This window comes from Salvelinus alpinus, chromosome 11 (assembly GCF_045679555.1).
Source record: "Salvelinus alpinus chromosome 11, SLU_Salpinus.1, whole genome shotgun sequence".
Lineage (NCBI taxonomy): Eukaryota > Metazoa > Chordata > Actinopteri > Salmoniformes > Salmonidae > Salvelinus > Salvelinus alpinus.
The window spans coordinates 25,860,794-25,881,265 of NC_092096.1; the positions used below are offsets into that span (position 1 = coordinate 25,860,794).

The 20,472-nt window shown below is 44.4% G+C and overlaps 1 protein-coding gene across 2 annotated transcripts in view; it reads left to right on the plus strand.

Annotated features, from left to right (window-relative positions):
- LOC139533812 (voltage-dependent calcium channel subunit alpha-2/delta-1-like) overlaps positions 1–20,472 on the plus strand; it is a 206,795-nt gene that overhangs the window by 26,083 nt on the left and 160,240 nt on the right. For both annotated transcript variants that reach the window (XM_071332219.1, XM_071332220.1), the window contains exon 3: positions 197–313. In XM_071332219.1, coding sequence (XP_071188320.1) covers positions 197–313 — 117 coding nt within the window. The remainder of the gene's footprint in view (positions 1–196; positions 314–20,472) is intronic.

Below are 20,472 nucleotides of genomic sequence, written 5' to 3' on the forward strand. Positions count from 1 at the left end.
ATTGTCCCTGCAAATAAAGGTAATCAAGTACATTTTTTGTGACTATCCTCATAGGTACAATTCTCAGATACACAATGTCAATATTTTATCAAAATATCTCTCTCTCCTGATTGGTCCAGTGTCACCTTTGACCCTTGTTTCTCTCTCTTGATTGCTTCACTGTCACCTTTGACCCTCTATCTCCTGATTGGTGCAGATCTTCCAGAGCCACAGGAAGTACTTCAGTGTGGGGTCCAACGATGCCAGCCAGCTGGTGGCTAATGCAGCGGGGAACATCGAGAATCTCCTGGCCAACCGTTCTCGTGCTCTCAAGGTGAGTACCAGTTCATATCAGTCCACACACACACACACACACACACACACACACACACACACACACACACACACACACACACACACACACACACACACACACACACACACACACACACACACACACACACACACACACACATGCATGCGCGCGCACACACACACACACACACACACACACACACACACACACACACACACACACACACACACACACACACACACACACACACACACACACACACACACACAGATGCAGACAAAGTTTCTCACACACACACACACAGATACAGACAAAGTCACACACATGCATGCGCGCGCGGACACACACACACACACACACACACACACACACACACACACACACACACACACACACACACACACACACACACACACACACACATACAGACCTTAACACTAAGAAAGGAGGGTATGAAACTCATCTCCTGGAGGGCTGCAGTGTGTCTGCAGGTTTTTGTTTCTCACTTGATTCATCGCATCATTTCACAGATTGGCTTCATTTCACACATTGGATAAATTGGTCCCTTTCAAAATGAAAGACTGACCAACAGCAGTAGCCCATAATTGAGTACATTCTCAGTATGTTTCAACTGGATTAAATGTGTGTGGAAATCCTTATAGCTCTGAGACTTCAATAGACCGTGTTAGAAAAGGCAAATTGATGATATCGGAAATTATGACCAAGAATGTGAGCTATTTGTTGTTGAATTAGGTTAGTGATAGGGTTAGGGTGAAAGGGGGTCAAATCCCATTTGTGGTTAACAAATATCATACTGCCATCTTTTCCTTTATGACTAGACAATGTGAGACTCAAAGTTCTCCTCGCTGTGTCCTTATGCCCTCTGTATAATACCTATCCCGATCCAGATAACTTTCTCCTACCACCACTTCAGTAAAGTCAATTAAAGTCCCCAGGCATTGTGTGTCTCGATCAATCAGGATCGATCTGGCTTGGGCCAGAATCCAATTAAGTCTGTGGGTTGCCGTGGTAGCGGGTGTTAATTACCCTGTCAGTCATCAGCTCCTTTAATTTTCTTACATCACAATAATTGCAGTCAGGTTTTAACGAGATAGTTGTTTTCTTTGTTTCTCACTGTGATAAAAATACAATGCTGACACACACTGTTAGACACACACACACACTGCTGATAGATTAGGTAGATAGATGGAGATAGATTGAGATGTAATGCAACATTTGTTCTGAGCTCTGATAAACACCATCTGTCAGGTTTCACCTGCACGCGTCACAAAGGGTGTTCAGTTCTGAATGTTTAACTCTTCACTGGACATGTGGATTGAGGGAGGGATGGAGAGAGAATGGGGAGAGTGGTGCGTGGAAGAAGAAGAGAGGAATGGAGAAAGAGAGGGATGGAGGATGGGAGAGATGGTTGGACATGGAGATGGAGGGAGAGAAAGGGGGATGGCTGAAGGTACTTAGACGAGAAGACATTATTAATAAACACATGCAGCTGATTTTATTTTTTTTACCTCTATTTAAGCAAGAGAGTCGGTTAAGAACAAATTCTTATTTATAATGATGTTCCTGGCAAGTGGCGAGGGGCAGGTTGGGCGATGAACAACAGCCAGTGGAGTGTTAGCATGGAGGCTTAATGAGCAGACTGACCTGCCAGTGGCCCTCAGGGTAATGAGGTGAAACTGAATCTGCTTATAGTGATCGACAGAGAGATAGACCTGACTGTAGACAGAGAGATAGACCTGACAGTAGATAGAGAGACCTGACTGTTGATAGAGACCTGCCTGTAGATAGAGAGACCTGACTGTAGATAGAGAGACCTGACTGTTTTAGAGATATACACTGTAGACTTGCCAATAGTTAGACTACATTAAGGGGGATTTAGGATGCCTGGTCCACAGTGTGAGCTGGCCGTGGGAGAAAGTGAGGGCGTTGAGCGTGTGTGATAATTACTCACAGAAAGAGAAGGATGACCAAGTGTGTTTGTGTGTACATGCACCTGTCTGTATCCATCTACGAGTGTGTGTGCCTGCATGTGTTCCTGTGTGTGTGTGTGTGCCATGACAGTAGTGTTCCAGACCATTCTATCATCCATTAGGCCCCTTAGTGAGACAACAACACAGGCCCTATTACACAATTCAACCAGGACCACTCTCCTCTCACAACACCAGGTCCTATTACACTATTCAACCAGGACCACTCTCCTCTCACAACACCAGGTCCTATTACACTATTCAACCAGGACCACTCTCCTCTCACAACACCAGGCTCCTATTACACTATTCAACCAGGACCACTCTCCTCTCACAACACCGGGTCCTATTACACTATTCAACCAGGACCACTCTCCTCTCACAACACCAGGTCCTATTACACTATTCAACCAGGACCACTCTCCTCTCACAACACCAGGTCCTATTACACTATTCAACCAGGACCACTCTCCTCTCACAACACCAGGTCCTATTACACTATTCAACCAGGACCACTCTCCTCTCACAACACCAGGTCCTATTACACTATTCAACCAGGACCACTCTCCTCTCACAACACCAGGTCCTATTACACTATTCAACCAGGACCACTCTCCTCTCACAACACCAGGTCCTATTACACTATTCAACCAGGACCACTCTCCTCTCACAACACCAGGTCCTATTACACTATTCAACCAGGACCACTCTCCTCTCACAACACCAGGTCCTATTACACTATTCAACCAGGACCACTCTCCTCTCACAACACCAGGCTCCTATTAGGGCCCATTCAACAGCTCTCTCTCTCTCTCTCTCTCTCTAGCTCTCTCTCTCTCTCTCTCTCTCTCTCTCTCTCTCTCTCTCTCTCTCTCTCTCTCTCTCTCTCTCTCTCTCTCTCTCTCTCTCTCTCTCTCTCTCTCTCTCTCTCTCTCTCTCTCTCTCTCTCTCTCTCTCTCTCTCTCTCTCTCTCTCTCTCTCTCTCTCTCTCTCTCTCTCTCTCTCTCTAGCTCTCTCACTATACCAGTCTCTCTCCCTTCTCTACCTTCAAATACTCCTATATGAACACGCTAGCTCTCTCAAGCTTCAATTCAAGAGCAGAAAGACTAGTAACAAAGACTTCCAGCAACACAATGGCCTGCTACACACTATACCACAGAACAGGAAAGAAAACAGGATGTCCGTGTTACTTGTCAAGAAGAAACAGAAAGTGAATTCATTTCAGCTGTTATTCTGTATCATCTAATACATTTAGGTTTGTTTCTTTTGAGAGGTCGTGTTTTGCAATGCTGCCATGGCAACAATGCTAGCTAGTCATATTAGATGTAATAGTGTGCAATTAAATACCAACTGATTTAATTTAAAACAATGTCCTCTGATAACAGATAACCAAATTTCGGGAAAAATTTAGATTCTATTCTTATCACTTAACTTATTCAGAAAGGTGCAACTTTTGAGTGTTCAGATAGAAATGCATCATGTAGAACAGACATTGTACTCTGCCATGTAGAATCAGAAATATTGTCATCTCTATTATATTTCTATCGGCAACTTTCTCGAAGGAAGACCCCACTGAAATATCCTCTTAGTCCGATATGCACAGTAGCACATTTCTTCTCTGTCACACTAGGCTGCAGGTGGCCGAACAGTTAGAGCGTTGGGACAGTAACCGCAAGGTTGCTTGTTCACATCCCCGAGCCGGCAAGGTGGAAAAATCTGCTGTTCTGCCCTTGAGCAAGGAAATTAACCCCCACAACAACTGCTCCCCAGGCACTGATGATGTAGATGTGGATTAAGGCAGCCCCCACACCTGATTCAGAGGGGTTGGGTTAAATGTGGAAGACACATTTCAGTTGATTGCATTCAGTTGTGCAACTGACTAGGTACCCATTAGCCCTATAGATCAACCTGTTCTGTACATCTTTGCACCCCCGATGTATTCTGTTCCTTTCCCAGATGTCTGAGAAACTGATAGAGGCATTTCCCTTTTGTTACTATGGTAGCCGTCTCTAGTGGCTAGGCGCGAGGGGCGAATGTGATAGTCGAGCCGGCACAATTCAATTAAAATGTTGGCTGCTGTCATTAACTTAATAAGCAGCCATCTTGGGTTTGGAGCAGGTTGATGTGATGCTTGTCTGTTCTTTCAGTCTGATTCAGTGGCAACTCTTGATGCTCATGCTCTGTTGTGGTGTCATAGAGAGGATGGTGGAGATGACAGGGTCTGTTGTGGTGTCATAGAGAGGATGGTGGAGATGACAGGGTCTGTTGTGGTGTCATAGAGAGGATGGTGGAGATGACAGGGTCTGTTGTGGTGTCATAGAGAGGATGGTGGAGATGACAGGGTCTGTTGTGGTGTGATACAGAGGATGGTGGAGATGACAGGGTCTGTTGTGGTGTGATACAGAGGATGGTGGAGATGACAGGGTCTGTTGTGGTGTCATAGAGAGGATGGTGGAGATGACAGGGTCTGTTGTGGTGTCATAGAGAGGATGGTGGAGATGACAGGGTCTGTTGTGGTGTGATACAGAGGATGGTGGAGATGACAGGGTCTGTTGTGGTGTCATAGAGAGGATGGTGGAGATGACAGGGTCTGTTGTGGTGTCATAGAGAGGATGGTGGAGATGACAGGGTCTGTTGTGGTGCGATACAGAGGATGGTGGAGATGACAGGGTCTGTTGTGGTGTGATACAGAGGATGGTGGAGATGACAGGGTCTGTTGTGGTGTGATACAGAGGATGGTGGAGATGACAGGGTCTGTTGTGGTGTGATACAGAGGATGGTGGAGATGACAGGAGGGTGGAGGTAGAGAGGATGGTGGAGATGACAGGTTCAGTTGTGGTGTGATACAGAGGATGGTGAAGGTAGAGAGGATGGTGGAGATGACAGGGTCTGTTGTGGTGCGATACAGAGGATGGTGGAGATTACAGGGTCTATTGTGGTGTGATACAGAGGATGGTGAAGGTAGAGAGGATGGTGGAGATGACAGGGTCTGTTGTGGTGCTATACAGAGGATGGTGGAGGTAGAGAGGAGGGTGGAGATGACAGGAGGGTGGAGGTAGAGAGGAGGGTGGAGATGACAGGGTCTGTTGTGGTGCTATACAGAGGATGGTGGAGGTAGAGAGGAGGGTGGAGATGACAGGAGGGTGGAGGTAGAGAGGAGGGTGGAGATGACAGGGTCTGTTGTGGTGCGATACAGAGGATGGTGGAGGTAGAGAGGAGGGTGGAGATGACAGGAGGGTGGAGGTAGAGAGGAGGGTGGAGATGACAGGAGGGTGGAGGTAGAGAGGAGGGTGGAGATGACAGGAGGGTGGAGGTAGAGAGGAGGGTGGAGATGACAGGAGGGTGGAGGTGGAGAGGAGGGTGGAGATGACAGGGTCCTTTGTTGGCAATAGACAGGGTTTCCTTCCTGTAGTAAGGGGGAAGTGAAGATGGAGCAACTGTTTTAGACCCCCACAAACATGCACACCCAAATGCACACGCATACACACTCACACTTTTAAAAACACATACTATTACACTTTTAGACACTTAGACACCTTTAGATGCACACACACACACATGCCCTGCTTCCCCTGCTCTCACAGAGGGAGACTGAGAGGAGATCACTGATCCTTAATTAGGGCTATATAATGAGGAGGACAGGGTATGGTGAAGAGAGGCTGAATATTCTCACTTCCTCTCTTTCTATCTCTCCTTCTTTGCTGTCTCCCTTTTTCAGTTTCTGCTTCTTTCCCTTTTCACGCTTTTCAGGCTCCTATTAGGGCCCATTCAACAGCTCTCTCTCTCTCTCTCTCTCTCTCTCTCTCTCTCTCTCTCTCTCTCTCTCTCTCTCTCTCTCTCTCTCTCTCTCTCTCTCTCGCTCTCTCTCGCTCTCTCTCTCTCGCTCTCTCTTTCTGGCCTGCTTGTTTGGCAGACATTGGCAGGGTATCTGATGGTGTGCCAGATGCCGCTGTGACTGTGCAGGCACCCTGAGGGCATGAGCACCAGCTGTACGTGTGCAGGGCTCACCTCATGGCTCTTTGCCTCTTTCTGTCTTCCTCCTCACTTTCTCTCTCTCTCGCTCTCTGTCATGCCCACATTTTTTCCCATAATGCAGGGCCTTCTTTTCCTTGTTCCCGCATCCCCCCTTCCCTGTCTCTATCTCTCTCTGGTCGTGTCTGCACTTGTGACTTCTGCTGTCAGAATACGAAGATCGCATTGAAAAGACGGGTCTAGACGCACTAAAGTGGCTATGTGGCGTGATTGTGTTCTGATCTGTCTGACCACTTCAGGAGGTGGTCAGGGATGCATTTATACGGGTTTTCTCCTCAGTCTGGATGCAATCAGGCCACCGAAAGCACATACAGTGGACGATGTCATCAGCACTCATCCCACAAGTCTCCAGAAAACTGGCATTTTGGGACCTATAAGCACCTTTTAATTATAACGTTGGTGGAAATACATTCCTACCGTGTGAGGAACGTGTTTACTGGCCACATAAATGCTAGCCGTCTAGCTAATATTTAGATAAATAATGCTGACCCATTTGCAATCCCTTTAGCGAGGCTTGCTAGCTTGCTGGCTAGCTACAGAGGTTAGCAGGCTAGTTAGCTACAGTTAGTTAGCTACTGCCATCAGTTGTTGTTGTGTTATTATCATATTTTGCCTATTTCAATGTTTATAGAATGCATACTGGCATTTGAGTAAAGCGTTGGAAAAGGGAATCCGGACACACTGTGGACATGGTAGGTGTATGTAGGTGTACACCGTAAATGTACACCTTAAATGTAGGTGTACAGTAGATGCATGAATTTCATGATCAGAACTCTATGATAAAAAACTAAAGCTGCATGAACTGTCAAGTCTAGACATGTCTTCTCTCTCTTTCTCTCTTTCTTCTTGTCTCTCATCTCTTTCTGCCTTGAGCTTGCAGTGCATCCAAACTTACATACAAATTTGCAGTGTCAAGTCACTGATCCCTTAACTTAGCTCTTAGCTCTTAACTTAACTCTTAAACCCAATGACTTCTGTATCAGCTTACATTCCTAGACTGTCCCTCATAGTTAGGACTATATCTGGGTTTGCCCTTAGCTAAAGTCCAAGTGCCCAAAGAGTCTGGTCATTGACCAAACTAACATTCTACTAACGTTACGAGAATGTTACCTGGGCATTATTCTAGTCTAATGTAATGACATAAATCAGTCTGTCATCAAAGCAGTAAAACATTCTCCTAAATCAATATTCAACAAATCCCCCTAAAGTGACTTAGGTTGTTAATATCTCTCTGAGACCTTCTTTGTTATGTCAGTGGGTCGGCCATGTTTCTTAGTGTCATTAGATTTGTGCTTCTGTAAGCAGCTCTCCCAAATAGAAGTTGTAGACACACCCATATACACAAACTCCCTGTTTCCACTCTGATCTTTCTTTCCCTCGATCCTTCCCCCTCTCCTCTCTTTCTGTTCTCTCTTATTCTCCAACTTCACTCTTTCTAATTCTTCTCTTTCACCTGTCAGTTCTTCTCTTTCCCCCTGTCAGTTCTTCTCTTTCCCCCTGTCAGTTTTTCTCTTTCCCCCTGTCAGTTCTTCTCTTTCCCCCTGTCAGTTCTTCTCTTTCCCCCTGTCAACTCTTCTCTTTCCCCCTGTCAGCTCTTCTCTTTCCCCCTGTCAGTTCTTCTCTTTCCCCCTGTCAGTTCTTCTCTTTCCCCCTGTCAGCCCTTCTCTTTCCCCCTGTCAGCTCTTCTCTTTCCCCCTGTCAGCTCTTCTCTTTCCCTGTCAGCTCTTCTCTTTCCCCCTGTCAGCTCTTCTCTTTCCCCCTTTCAGTTCTTCTCTTTCCCCCTGTCAGCTCTTCTCTTTCCCCCTGTCAGTTCTTCTCTTTCCCCCTGTCAGCTCTTCTCTTTCCCCCTGTCAGTTCTTCTCTTTCCCCCTGTCAGTTCTTCTCTTTCTCCCTGTCAGCTCTTCTCTTTCCCCCTGTCAGCTCTTCTCTTTCCCCCTGTCAGCTCTTCTCTTTCCCCCTGTCAGTTCTTCTCACATGCTGACTAGACTGGGCACGTGCGTGATGCCGTGTTTTTGTCCATCCACACCAGACGCGATCAGGTCGCGCAGGTTGAAATATCAAAACGAACTCTGAACCACCTATATTAATTTGGGGACAGGTCAAAATGCATGAAACATTCATGTCCATTTAGCTAGCTCGCTTGCTGTTGCCCAGCTAATTTGTCCCGGGATGTAAACATTGGGTTGTTATTTTACCTGAAATGCACAAGGTCCTCTCCTCCGACAATTAATCCACAGATAACCACAGATAACTTCTTCTTCTTCTTTGAACTTTATATGGGAGTTGGCAACCAACTTTAAGGTGCATTACCACCACCAACTGGACTGGAGTGTGGACCTCAGTTCAACTTTCAATCACCCACATGGGTATAGGCTCCTGGGAGAGGCTGGGACTTGCAGCGTGTCAAGCGTAAAAAATAGAGCCAAGTTCTATTTTAGCGCATGGCTACTTATTTTTTTGCAACGCTTGCGCATGTAATACGAGCAGTGTGGTCAGCATGTTAGCCCTCATATCTTTCTTTCCATCACTCTCTTCTTGCTCTCTCCTTGCCCTCCCTTTCTTTTTCTTCTTCTGTCTCTCTCTATTTATATTGTCTCCATATCCTGTGGCGTTTCTCTGTGATTTGTGACTGCAGGGCAGTGGGAAATGGATGCTAAACACTCATTGTTGAAAAGAAGGAAATATTTCACTTCATAAATAGGCTTCTGAGAAACTCTGGTCTCTCTTTCTCTTCCCCTCCCTTCCTCTCCTCTCTTTTTCTGGTCTCTCTCTCTGTTCCTATGACTCAGAGCCTCCCCCGCTTTAGTATGCTCAGATTACCTCTTTAGTATGCTCAGATTACCTCTGTCATTACTCCGGAGCACAAATGGAAGAGCCCACACATTCTCAATAACACACTCTCACTACACGGCTTTATAGGGCTGTCCCTGGTTAATATCACTGACTGAAGGTGCTTGGTGCTTGATGCTTGGTGCTTGGTGCTTGGTGCTTGGTGCTTGGTGCTTGGTGCTTAGTGTGTGCGTGCGTGCGTGCGTGCGTGCCTGCGTGCCATGCGCGTCTTCTACATGGGTATCTACTGGATAGATCTGACCTCTCATTGACTGCTATCGCTCCAGACGCCTGCTGTCTTTGATACCCTGGCCACCTTTGTCTGTCTCTCTCTCTGTCTCTTCATTCATTATTTATTCCCCTTTTTACACCACTCTTAGACTGGCCCTGTAGTCAACCATTCCAAGAGGAATAGTCCAAGCCGTCAGAGCTGCGTAGAGATGTGATGTGATGTTCGCAGGTGCCAGACTTCCATCCATGAAATAATGCAGTTATTACAACGACCATGGGTGCACAATTCCAGATAGTGGTTCTGCTGATTTTCTGCAGCCAAGCGTCCATTAACAAGACTAACTAGTATGTTACATTGTTTTAGATGATAATATGCATTGGCACTCAGCTTGGGGGGATTGTATTGACCTGGCAATCTAAGTAACGTAATACAAAAATCCCCATAAAAATCTGTCAGTTTAATTTTACGCTAGAGATATCTGTTTTTTTGCATGGGTTGTGTCTCAATCCACAACATCCTCCTATGTCGCCCTTCCTCATCAGCGGTGCAAAGTGACAGAGCTACAGTGCATTTTGTAGACCATGAAACATTCCAAAAAACGGTCTTCTCACGAAAACGTCTGGAGCATCCGAAAAGGACTCGTTTGTAGTCGGTAGCGCTGATGTGCCAACTTTTGTCTGTAGCGTCCAAACCGTTTTGGGCTACAAACTGATATGGCCCCACTGTAGAAAGGGGAGACTCCCACGAACAAGATGGTGTTCACCACAAGTGTCACGAGACTCGTCTAAACGTAACTCATACAAATTAATGGAGGTATGGAGGTAGTTTTGTGCCAACAAAAATAAGGGGATAAATATATATATATTTCCTGAGCTTTCTTATATCTCCTTGATATAGGACAGACACTTCAAATCCTTATTCCTTAAAATTTATGTTTTGCCATTTATGAATGTGTTATTCAATGTCTTTCTATGGGCTATAGTAGTAAAGGTCAAATTCAATATCTTATCTTTTATTTTTTTGAAAAGCTAAAGGGGATCCTATGGAGCAACGCATTCTGGGACATGCCGAATATTCCAGAATGTTCAAAAGTTAGAGGAAGAGAAAAAGAGCTGGAGCAAGAGAAGGTTATTCCATCTCAATGCATTGAAGGATCATCTTCTGGGACATTGAATCCACCCGAGGGTGGATACTTGTTGACAAAAGCGTAACAACTTTGGGGAACTACAGACAGACAGACCAGATTGACCCTGAGTGGTGCACACCATAATTAAGACCAGGAGAGAAAGAGATATAGGAGAGCAATCGATGAATGGGTAAATGGATAGAGAGAGAGAGAGGGAAAGAGAGTGGCAGACAAAGTGACAATAGAGCAAGAGAGATTAGCCTAAGAGGGAGGGAACAAAAGAGAGGGAAAGAGGAGGAAGGGCAGAAAGAAAGAATATGAAGACAGAGTAGCCATCCTGCATTTGAATATTGATTGGGTGTGAGTTGATGTTAGCCTGTGGGATTACATACAGCTCTTTGGCTCCATGTCTAAAAGCTTATGGGCTCTGCACCAGATCCAAAGCCACAGTTTGTGTTGAGCCACAGTCTGTTGAGTTGATTTGTCTCTCTGTGTGCAGACTCTCCAGGTCGGTGGACTAAGAAACAAAAGTTACCTAATTAGAAGTTAGTCCATCAGTGTCAGGAAGGAACATAGGTCCTTGTAAAGCGTTATTTGTGGCTAGGATGGAGTGTGAAGTTTAACACAGTGTGGAGATGGCAACGCTGATTGTTTTTGAGCTCTTCTTACCGTTGCTGCCACACAGGAACCCAGGCGTCGCCATGGAGCTCGGCGCCACGAATGCTACCGGATCGCCGGTTGGCATGACGCTCGTTTGCTAAGCAACGCCGGCTTCATAAACAGATGCTGCGTTGGTTCCCAGTGTGCTATACTTAGCTTCCCCAGCTACCTATCCAATGCCACAACAACCTACCAACAAACTTCCATCTAAGTACTTCCTATTTAACATTGAATGTGTTTGTGACGTCTTTACACTGGAAGGAAATACAGGTGCAGCTTTCACTCTTCAAGTTAAAATAAATCCTTTATTTAGAAGTAAAAAAGTAAAAGGTTTTGGCCATCTTGGCATTCATCACAATAAGTCTTGGCATTCATCACAATAAGTCTTGGCATTCATCACAATAAGTCTTGGCATTCATCACAATAAGTCTTTGCATTCATCACAATAAGTATTGGCATTCATCACAATAAGTCTTGGCATTCATCACAATAAGTCTTGGCATTCATCACAATAAGTCTTGGCATTCATCACAATAAGTCTTGGCATTCATCACAATAAGTCTTGGCATTCATCACAATAAGTCTTGGCATTCATCACAATAAGTCTTGGCATTCATCACAATAAGTCTTGGCATTCATCACAATAAGTCTTGGCATTCATCACAATAAGTCTTGGCATTCATCACAATAAGTCTTGGCATTCCAAGCACTAGTTCCGAAATCTGAACAATCAAGCTGTCTCCATCGACTAAGCTAAGGTTAATGGTAACAATAGACAGCCTTGAAACGAGGCGTTGTAATGTAATCTAGTGTTGGTTAATTACAATGGAGTCACTCAGTGTCTGGGACTCAGTCATTATTCCTGCCTGGTCTATCATAGGAGGAGGTGACAAACTGTGGGTCATTAAACACTGGAGTTTAACCCTCATAATCACACGCTACACACTCAGTCTTGACATTATGCATAGATGTACGCACGTATGCGCATGCACACACAATGTTCGTGTTAACTTATACAAAACAAGGAGCATTTGTAGCCCAGACCAAGCTCTAATAAATTGCATTAGTATCACAAACACATCTGTCCGAAAAATGCATTTATTCATCCCCTGATTGATGTTGTATGCAGAATGTGAAATCAGGGTTATTATCACAGGGGAAATGATATTGATGGCATTTGGGAGAGTATTACTGGTTCACTTCAGAGTAACTTCCTCATTGAATAAGCACCCTGCTGATTGATCTGAACAGAGGGTGTAATTCATATTGGCTAGCTAGCAAGTGGCCTACAGTGGATGATATATTCCATCTTACAGCATGGTTAAAATGCATGCTGGGCAAAGGAAATTAGGAATGCTGTTATGTTGTTACTATGGCAGCTCAAAGTGTGCAATTATGGGATGGATCGGAGAGAGACAGAGAGATCAGACAAATTGTACTCTAGCCAGACACTCACAGAATTATACACACACGCTCTTGCTTCCACTCTTCCCTCTGTTACTTTCTCTCTCTCTTCCGCCATCTCTCATCTAAATCTAACTTAGCTAGCACACGCACACACTCACACACAAAAGCCAGAGCCCCGTAGCTCAGTGTAAGATATTAGTGTGTTAAAGTGCTGGGGGCCTGAGGGACCCTTCATCTGGAGTTACTTTATGCTGGGCTTTGGCATGTTGACAGGTGGCGCAACCCCACTGAGCCGCACAGAGCCAAAATGGCTCCTCTCCAGATCCACTAATGGCTCTTGCCCTGCTCCACTCCCTCTCACCCCATGCCTGCATGACGAGCCAGGGCAGGTGTAAACACTATGAGGTCACCATGCCTTGAGCCAACATGGCCACCTACCTGCTCATTATATACTTATTTTCCAGGCGACTGGGATGCATATTTAGCGGTGACCTTAGTCCAACGGCGTGGTCTAATTTTGCCGTGTAGGGGCCTTCCCGTGAGGTAATAGTAGATGGTTGGATGAAACGTAGTAACCACGGCAATGTCTCAATTTCTTCATTTGAAATGCTTCTTAATGTTACATGTTAGGCTTATACCGTATATACCGTATACTGGGGTACTTGGGGTGGCAGGTAGCCTAGTGGTTAGAGCGTTGGACCAGAAACCGAACGTTTGCTGGATCGAATCCCTGAGCTAACAAGGTAAAAATATGTCATTCTGCCCCTGAACAAAGCAGTTAACCCACTGCTCCCCGGTAGGCTGTCATTGTAAATAAGAATTTGCTCTTAACTGACTTGCCTAGTTTTAAAAAATAAAGCAGCTTGCGTTCTTCATTTCACCTGTCACATTATTTAACATTATGAAGCTTACTGTAGTTCCCCAGAACAGTTGAGTCTCTTGTTTGTAACAGCACAACAGGAGAAAACAGGAGCTGGTCAGTCCAGTGTCTGTTGTGCAGCACATATGAGGTTTTTGATTTATTTATTTTATTTCACCTTTATTTAACCAGGTAGGCTAGTTGAGAACAAGTTCTCATTTACAACTGCGACCTGGCCAAGATAAAGCAAAGCAGTGCGACACAAACAACAGCACAGAGTTACACATGGAATAAACAAGCGTACAGTCAATAACACAATAGAATAAAACGAAAGTCTATATACAGTGTGTGCAAATGGTGTGAGGAGGTAAGGCAATACATAGGCCATAGTAGCAAAGTAATTACAATTTAGCAGATTAACACTGGAGTGATAGATGAGCCGATGATGATGAGCAGATGATGATGAAGTTACACTTGTGTCCAATTCACTACTAACTGTTTGCTATCAGATATCTCTTTGAGAAGTCAAAGAGCTCTGGATGAGTTACCTGTACAGCTGCCATTTCCCCCCCTGTGCTTCCTACTAGCATTTTGTTTCTCCTCTGTTCTTCTCCCCTCTGTGTACAGATGCTGCTCTTCCTTCATGAAAGCATACATCACAACTTTGTTCATTTGCACAATTTCTCTCATTCAGTTTTGCTTATAAATCTCCACACTCAAAAAAAAGGACCTTCGGTAGCTACTAGCTATGCTAGCTATGTATAACTTTATGAGCTGGATTTGCATTTAGTTTATGTTCCTTTTCGCTCGTTAGCATCCTAATAGCATTTATCTATGTGATTTTGCTATTGCTTGTGCTAATTTTGTTAGCATTCTGGTAAGCCCAATTTTTTTTTTTTGCATTTCTAGCACCCCCTTGTGTGCTTTTTCAGTAATAACATCAATCCCGGGATGGTAGAAGAACGGTATGAAGATATGAAAACCTGGATACCACCCAAGCCTAATTGGCTAAAATTAAAAGTACACTGTAGATTGGATTTTTATGACATTGTCTTCCTGTCAAACATTATTTAGAGATGTTTATGTTGCTCTGCTATCAAATTAGGATGTAAATGTCTATGCAACTCTCTCTGTTTATATGCAACTACCATACTAGTGTCAGGTCCTTCATCGGAATAACAGAGGTGTTTTGACAAGAGAGGAGAGCGAGAGAGACCGAAACAAAAACCCTTCTGTTTTAGCATTATTTACATGTGTATAAAGCACCATTGAAATTAAATTGAATTAATTTGAGAGAGGATGGGAGAAAGAGAGCAAAGACAGAGAGAGAGAGGGGGATGTAGAGAAAGAGAGTTGGAGGAGGCTATTATTGCATCATGTCAAACAGAGATTGAATATGGTAAATGTGTCACAGGTGGTTAGGCTTGTATTGACCGAGCCCATCTCACAGGTGGTTAGGCTCATATTGACCGAGCCCATCTCTAATAGCACCCTCCCCTATTGGTGGAAACGCTAGTGCTTTTACAGTATGTTCGGCCGTAAAGCACTCAATACTTTCCACAATCCACTGTCTCGCCTGGGTTAACAAGAATATAAAGGCAGACTGCCTATTTAAAATATATTAAAATATGTGCAATGTCTAGGCACCCGATTTTCCTAATTTAAATTTGAATGAATCTCCATGTCTCGTCCATCTCTGTTTGTCCCCACCATGGAGTATGATGCAATATTGTGCAAACAATTTAAAGTGGGGGAAAATTCAGTTCCCTCTGTGGGAGATGGTAAATATTGAATGATTTTAATGTTCCTGAAAGTGTTGAATCAGAGTTTGATTCAGGCCTGTATTTCTGTGTGTGTGTGTGTGTGTGTGTGTGTGTGTGTGTGTGTGTGTGTGTGTGTGTGTGTGTGTGTGTGTGTGTGTGTGTGTGTGTGTGTGTGTGTGTGTGTGTGTGTGTGTGTGTGTGTGTGTGTGTGTGTCAGCCCAGCATTGACTCATTATCTAGCTCACATTATTATTTACCACTTCCTGGTCCCTTTATCGGCGCAGCTGTCGTTCTCTCTCTCTCTCTCTCTCTCTCTCTCTCTCTCTCTCTCTCTCTCTCTCTCTCTCTCTCTCTCTCTCTCTCTCTCTCTCTCTCTCTCTGTCTTTCTCTCTCTCTCTGTCTCTGTTTCTCTCTCTCTCTCTCTCTCTCTCTCTCTCTCTCTCTCTCTCTCTCTCTCTCTCTCTCTCTCTCTCTCTCTCTCTCTCTCTCTCTCTCTCTCTCTCTCTCTCTCTCTCTGTCTTTCTCTCTCTCTCTCTGCTTTCTATTCAGTTCAGATCAGATAGCCTCAACAGCTGTGCTGTCTATGTGAAATGGTGAAATTATTCCTTTCTGGAGTATGTCATAGTATAAGCCTAAGCAAGTTGTGTAAATCCTAACATTCAGGACTTAAAGGTGAGGTGTGAGGGATATTATGAACATGAGAGTATTGAAAACCAGTCAACCCATTGAAAACCAGTCAACCCATTGAAAACCAGTCAACCCATTGACAACCAGTCAACCCATTGAAAACCAGTCGACCCATTGACAACCAGTCGACCCATTGACAACCAGTCGACCCATTGAAAACCAGTCGACCCAATGACAACCAGTCGACCCATTGAAAACCAGTCGACCCATTGAAAACCTGTCGACCCATTGACAACCAGTCGACCCATTGACAACCAGTCGACCCATTGACAACCAGTCGACCCATTGAAAACCAGTCGACCCATTGAAAACCAGTCGACCCATTGAAAACCAGTCGACCCATTGAAAACCAGTCGACCCATTGAAAACCAGTCGACCCATTGAAAACCAGTCGACCCATTGACAACCAGTCAACCCATTGAAAACCAGTGAACCCAATGACAACCAGTCAACCCAATGACAACCAGTCAACCCAATGACAACCAGTCAACCCATTGAAAACCAGTGAACCCAATGACAACCAGTCAACCCATTGAAAACCAGTCAACCCATTGAAAACCAGTCAACCCATTGAAAACCAGTCAACCCAATGACAACCAGTCAAATCAATGACAACCAGGCTAGGCTAGCTAATTTAACACTAGAACTGCTAAAGCAGCCATTTTGACTGTTCATTAATAAAAAATATATATTATGACCATTTTTTATGTCATGCCCCCCTCTGACCTTGACTTTTCCTAAATAAGTCTATATAACACACTGTCGTTGTTAGAATCTTAACATCACAAACAGAACTGGAGTTAAAACCAGTTTTATTTTTTTAGGATTTTCCCCCATTGCCTCATGCTTTACCTCCGTTTTGATGAAACAGAAATTCGCCATGGTATCCAACGTATAAATAACTGACTATTTTTAAATGCTGTCATATCGACACTTTTACCGTGCGTCTTACTGCCCATGCGTCTTGGTGTTTTTTTTATTTTTATAAAAAGAAGCTGGTAACCTACGCTTTCTGTTTCATATTTGTAACAAAGGCACTCCACGAATAAAATCAATTGAACACCTTATTATTATTTATTTTTTACATAAAGCATACAGTAACATAAATGAATGAAAATGCTATTTTGTTTACAATTGTAATCGTATTCTAGTGTTACCTTAGACCTTCATAAGCACAACAAAATGATTTTTGCATTAGCATATATGAAATTTATTAATTACACTTTTTAAAATGTTGCAATCAAAATGACTGCTCATTAGCTTGAAGGGGGAGTCGCTCGAGGCCCAGCGGTTTTAAACTGCTGCCAGACACTGTGCAGTCGCTTGGGTAGCTAATAAGCCTAACTCATGACTAGTGACTATTCGGACTTAGCCGACTCCCTCTCCCTAAAAACATAATACAAAAAGGGCAATTTTAAAAAGGAGGCCTTTAATTACAGGAGCAGGACTCTGCTGGGCTTCTAAAGAAAACCAGCCGTGGAGCTGGTAGCCTGAGATGATGCCTGAGGCTGCCCCACAGCGTTTGGGGAGCGTTTTAGAAGCATTGAGGCTGGATTTAACCGTAATTGGCTGTTGTTTGCAGCAGATTGAGCCTAACACAGAGCGCTTGCTGGGATAGGAGTGTTATTGATGTTGCTGGAGGAGAGAGAACATCTGTTTGTCTCGCTAGCGCAGAGTGGTAGATAGATACAGTGAGAGAGACGCAGCTTTAACAAGGATGGCTCTGTAAAGTTACTATGGTACTGTAGGAGAATTGATTGTAGGAAAGTGCTGGTGTAACCAGGCAGGTGCTACACATCGGTGGTGGATGGGGTGTTGGGTGAGTTACCCCACACACAATGTAAAGCACCTTCAAATCTAACGAAAAGTGTCATAATCTTTGTCATTATCTCTGTCATCATCATCCTTGTCATCATCATTGTCCCCAAGCTAATGCCTAGGCTTTAGCTCAACAGGTGAGCATAGTTTTAAGTTGTGCAGATGGGTTCAGTCACGTGTGTGTGTGTATATACTGTTATGTGTGTGAACACACACGTGCAGGTGTGTGAAAGCAACTACAGCTGAAGTCTTTAACAGTATCTCCATGTCTCTCTCTGTCTGTCTCCCTCCCTCCCTCCCGGCAGGCAGGCAGGCGAGCAGAGCGGAGAGGATGTGACTAAAGTGTTGCCAGTCACAACAGCAGATGCTCATGTTCTCCTGCCTGGCGCCTTGGGACACATCAAGGAGACGACAGGAGTTTGTTCCCTTTCTAGGCGTGACTAATCCTTATATCCTTGTAATCAGGCAGACAGGTAGTGGAGGTAGAGGAGGCTTCTATGTGTGGCTGGATGTGTGAGTGGCGGGACAGAGAGAGGTAGAGAACAAGGGGTGTGTGGGAGTGAGACCAAGAGGGACAGAAAGGTGTGTGTGTGTGTGTGTGTGTGTGTGTGTGTGTATTTCTGTTTTTTCTGTTTGAACTTATTTTATATTCACCTCGTTCAATGCCTCCCTCGTATCTCTCTCCTTCCATCTCCCTTTCTCTCATCTCTCCATTTTTCTCTCCATCTCTAAATTACTACAAAAAGCAGCCAAAGATAAAGAAGTGATTGTAATACAGTTGTCCACAATGGTGTGAATTGTAGTTTAATGACCATGGTGTTGGAGGTGTAGCAGGTAGAATGAGAAACAGAGAGCTGTAGTGCATAGTGTCAGGGTCCATGGGATCAGAGTGACACACACACACACATATACGACACACACATAACCACCGCCTCCCCCAACCACACATACAGTGGCATCACGTCTCTTGGGGTATGTCTCTATAAGCTTGGCACATCTAGCCACTGGGATTTTTGCCCATTCTTCAAGGCAAAACTGCTCCAGCTCCTTCAAGTTGGATCGGTTCTGCTGATGTACAGCAATCTTTAAGTCATACCACAGATTCTCAATTGGATTGAGGTCTGGGCTTTAACTAGTTCATTCTAAGACATTTACATTTTCCCCTTAAACCACTCGAATGTTGTTTTAGCAGTATGCTTAGGGTCATTGTCCTGCTGGAAGGTGAACCTCTGTCCCAGTCTCAAATCTCTGGAAGACTGAAACAGGTTTCCCACAATAATTTCTCTGTATTTAGCGCCATCCATCATTCCTTCAATTCTGACCAGTTTCCTAGTCCCTTCCGATGAAAAACATCCCCACAGCATGATGCTGCCACCACCATGCTTCACTGTGGGGATGGTGTTCTCGGGGTGATGGGAGCGGTTGGGTTTGCACCAGACATAGCGTTTTCCTTGATGGCCAAAAATCTAAATTTTAGTCTCATCTGACCAGAGTTCCTTCTTCCATATGTTTGGGGAGTCTCCCACATGCCTTTTGGCGAACACCAAATGTGTATTTTTTTCTTTAAGCAATGGCTTTTTTTCTGGCCACTCTTCCGCAAAGCCCAGCTCTGTGGAGTGTACGGCTTAAAGTGGTCCTATGGACAGATACTCCAATCTCCGCTGTGGAGCTTTGCAGCTCCTTCAGGGTTATCTTTGGTCTCTTTGTTGCATCTCTGATTAATGCCCTTCTTGCCTGATCCATGAGTTTTGGTAGGCGGCCCTCTCTTGGCAGGTTTGTTGTGGTGCCATATTCTTTCCATTTTTTAATAACGGATTTAATGGTGCTCCGTGGGATGTTCAAAGTTTCTGATATTTTTTTATAACCCAATCCTGATCTGTACTTCTCCACAACTTTGTCCCTGGCCTGTTTGGAGAGCTCCTTGGTCTTCATGGTGCCACTTGCTTGGTGGTGCCCCTTGCTTAGTGGTGTTGCAGACTCTGGGGCCTTTCAGAACATGTGTATATATACTGAGATCATGTGACACTTAGATTGCACACAGGTGGATTTCAGTTAACAAATTATGTTCTGAAGGTAATTGGTTGCACCAGATCTTATTTAGGGGCTTCATAGCAAAGGGGGTAAATACATATGCACGCACCAATTTTACGTAATTTCACTTCACCAATTTGAACTATTTTGTGTATGTTCATTTCATGAAATCCAAATCCATTTAAATGACACGTTGTAATGCAACAAAATAGGAGAAACACCAAAGGGGATGAATACTTTTTCAAGGCACTGTACAGAGGATGTGGTGTCACAGCCATCCATTAGCCTAGTGCAGGCAGTGCTAAACCTGGTGTGACCCAGCAGGAGCCTCCTGGACATCTGTACAGATAACATCATTAAGGACCTTTTATTATAATCACCTAGCAAATGAGGGGAGGGGAGAGGAGAGGAGCCACTCTATGGGCTTTATGTAGTGGAGTTATAAAAGGAGAAAATGAAAGGGACATTCTATCTATCTATCACTCTCCCTCTTATCTCTCTCCTCGCTTACTATCTATGTTCATCTCTCTCTATTTTCTCTTTCTCTGTCTCTCCCCCTTCCTCCTCTCTTCATTTCTCCCTCTTTCTATCACTCTCCCTCTTATCTCTCTCCTTTCTTACTCTCTATCTCTGTTCACCTCTCTCTATTTTCTCTCTCTCTCTCTATCCCCTTTCCTCCTCTCTTCATTTCTCCCTCTTGCTCCATCCTCCATTTCTCTCTCTGAACGGCTGTCATTCCTCCCTT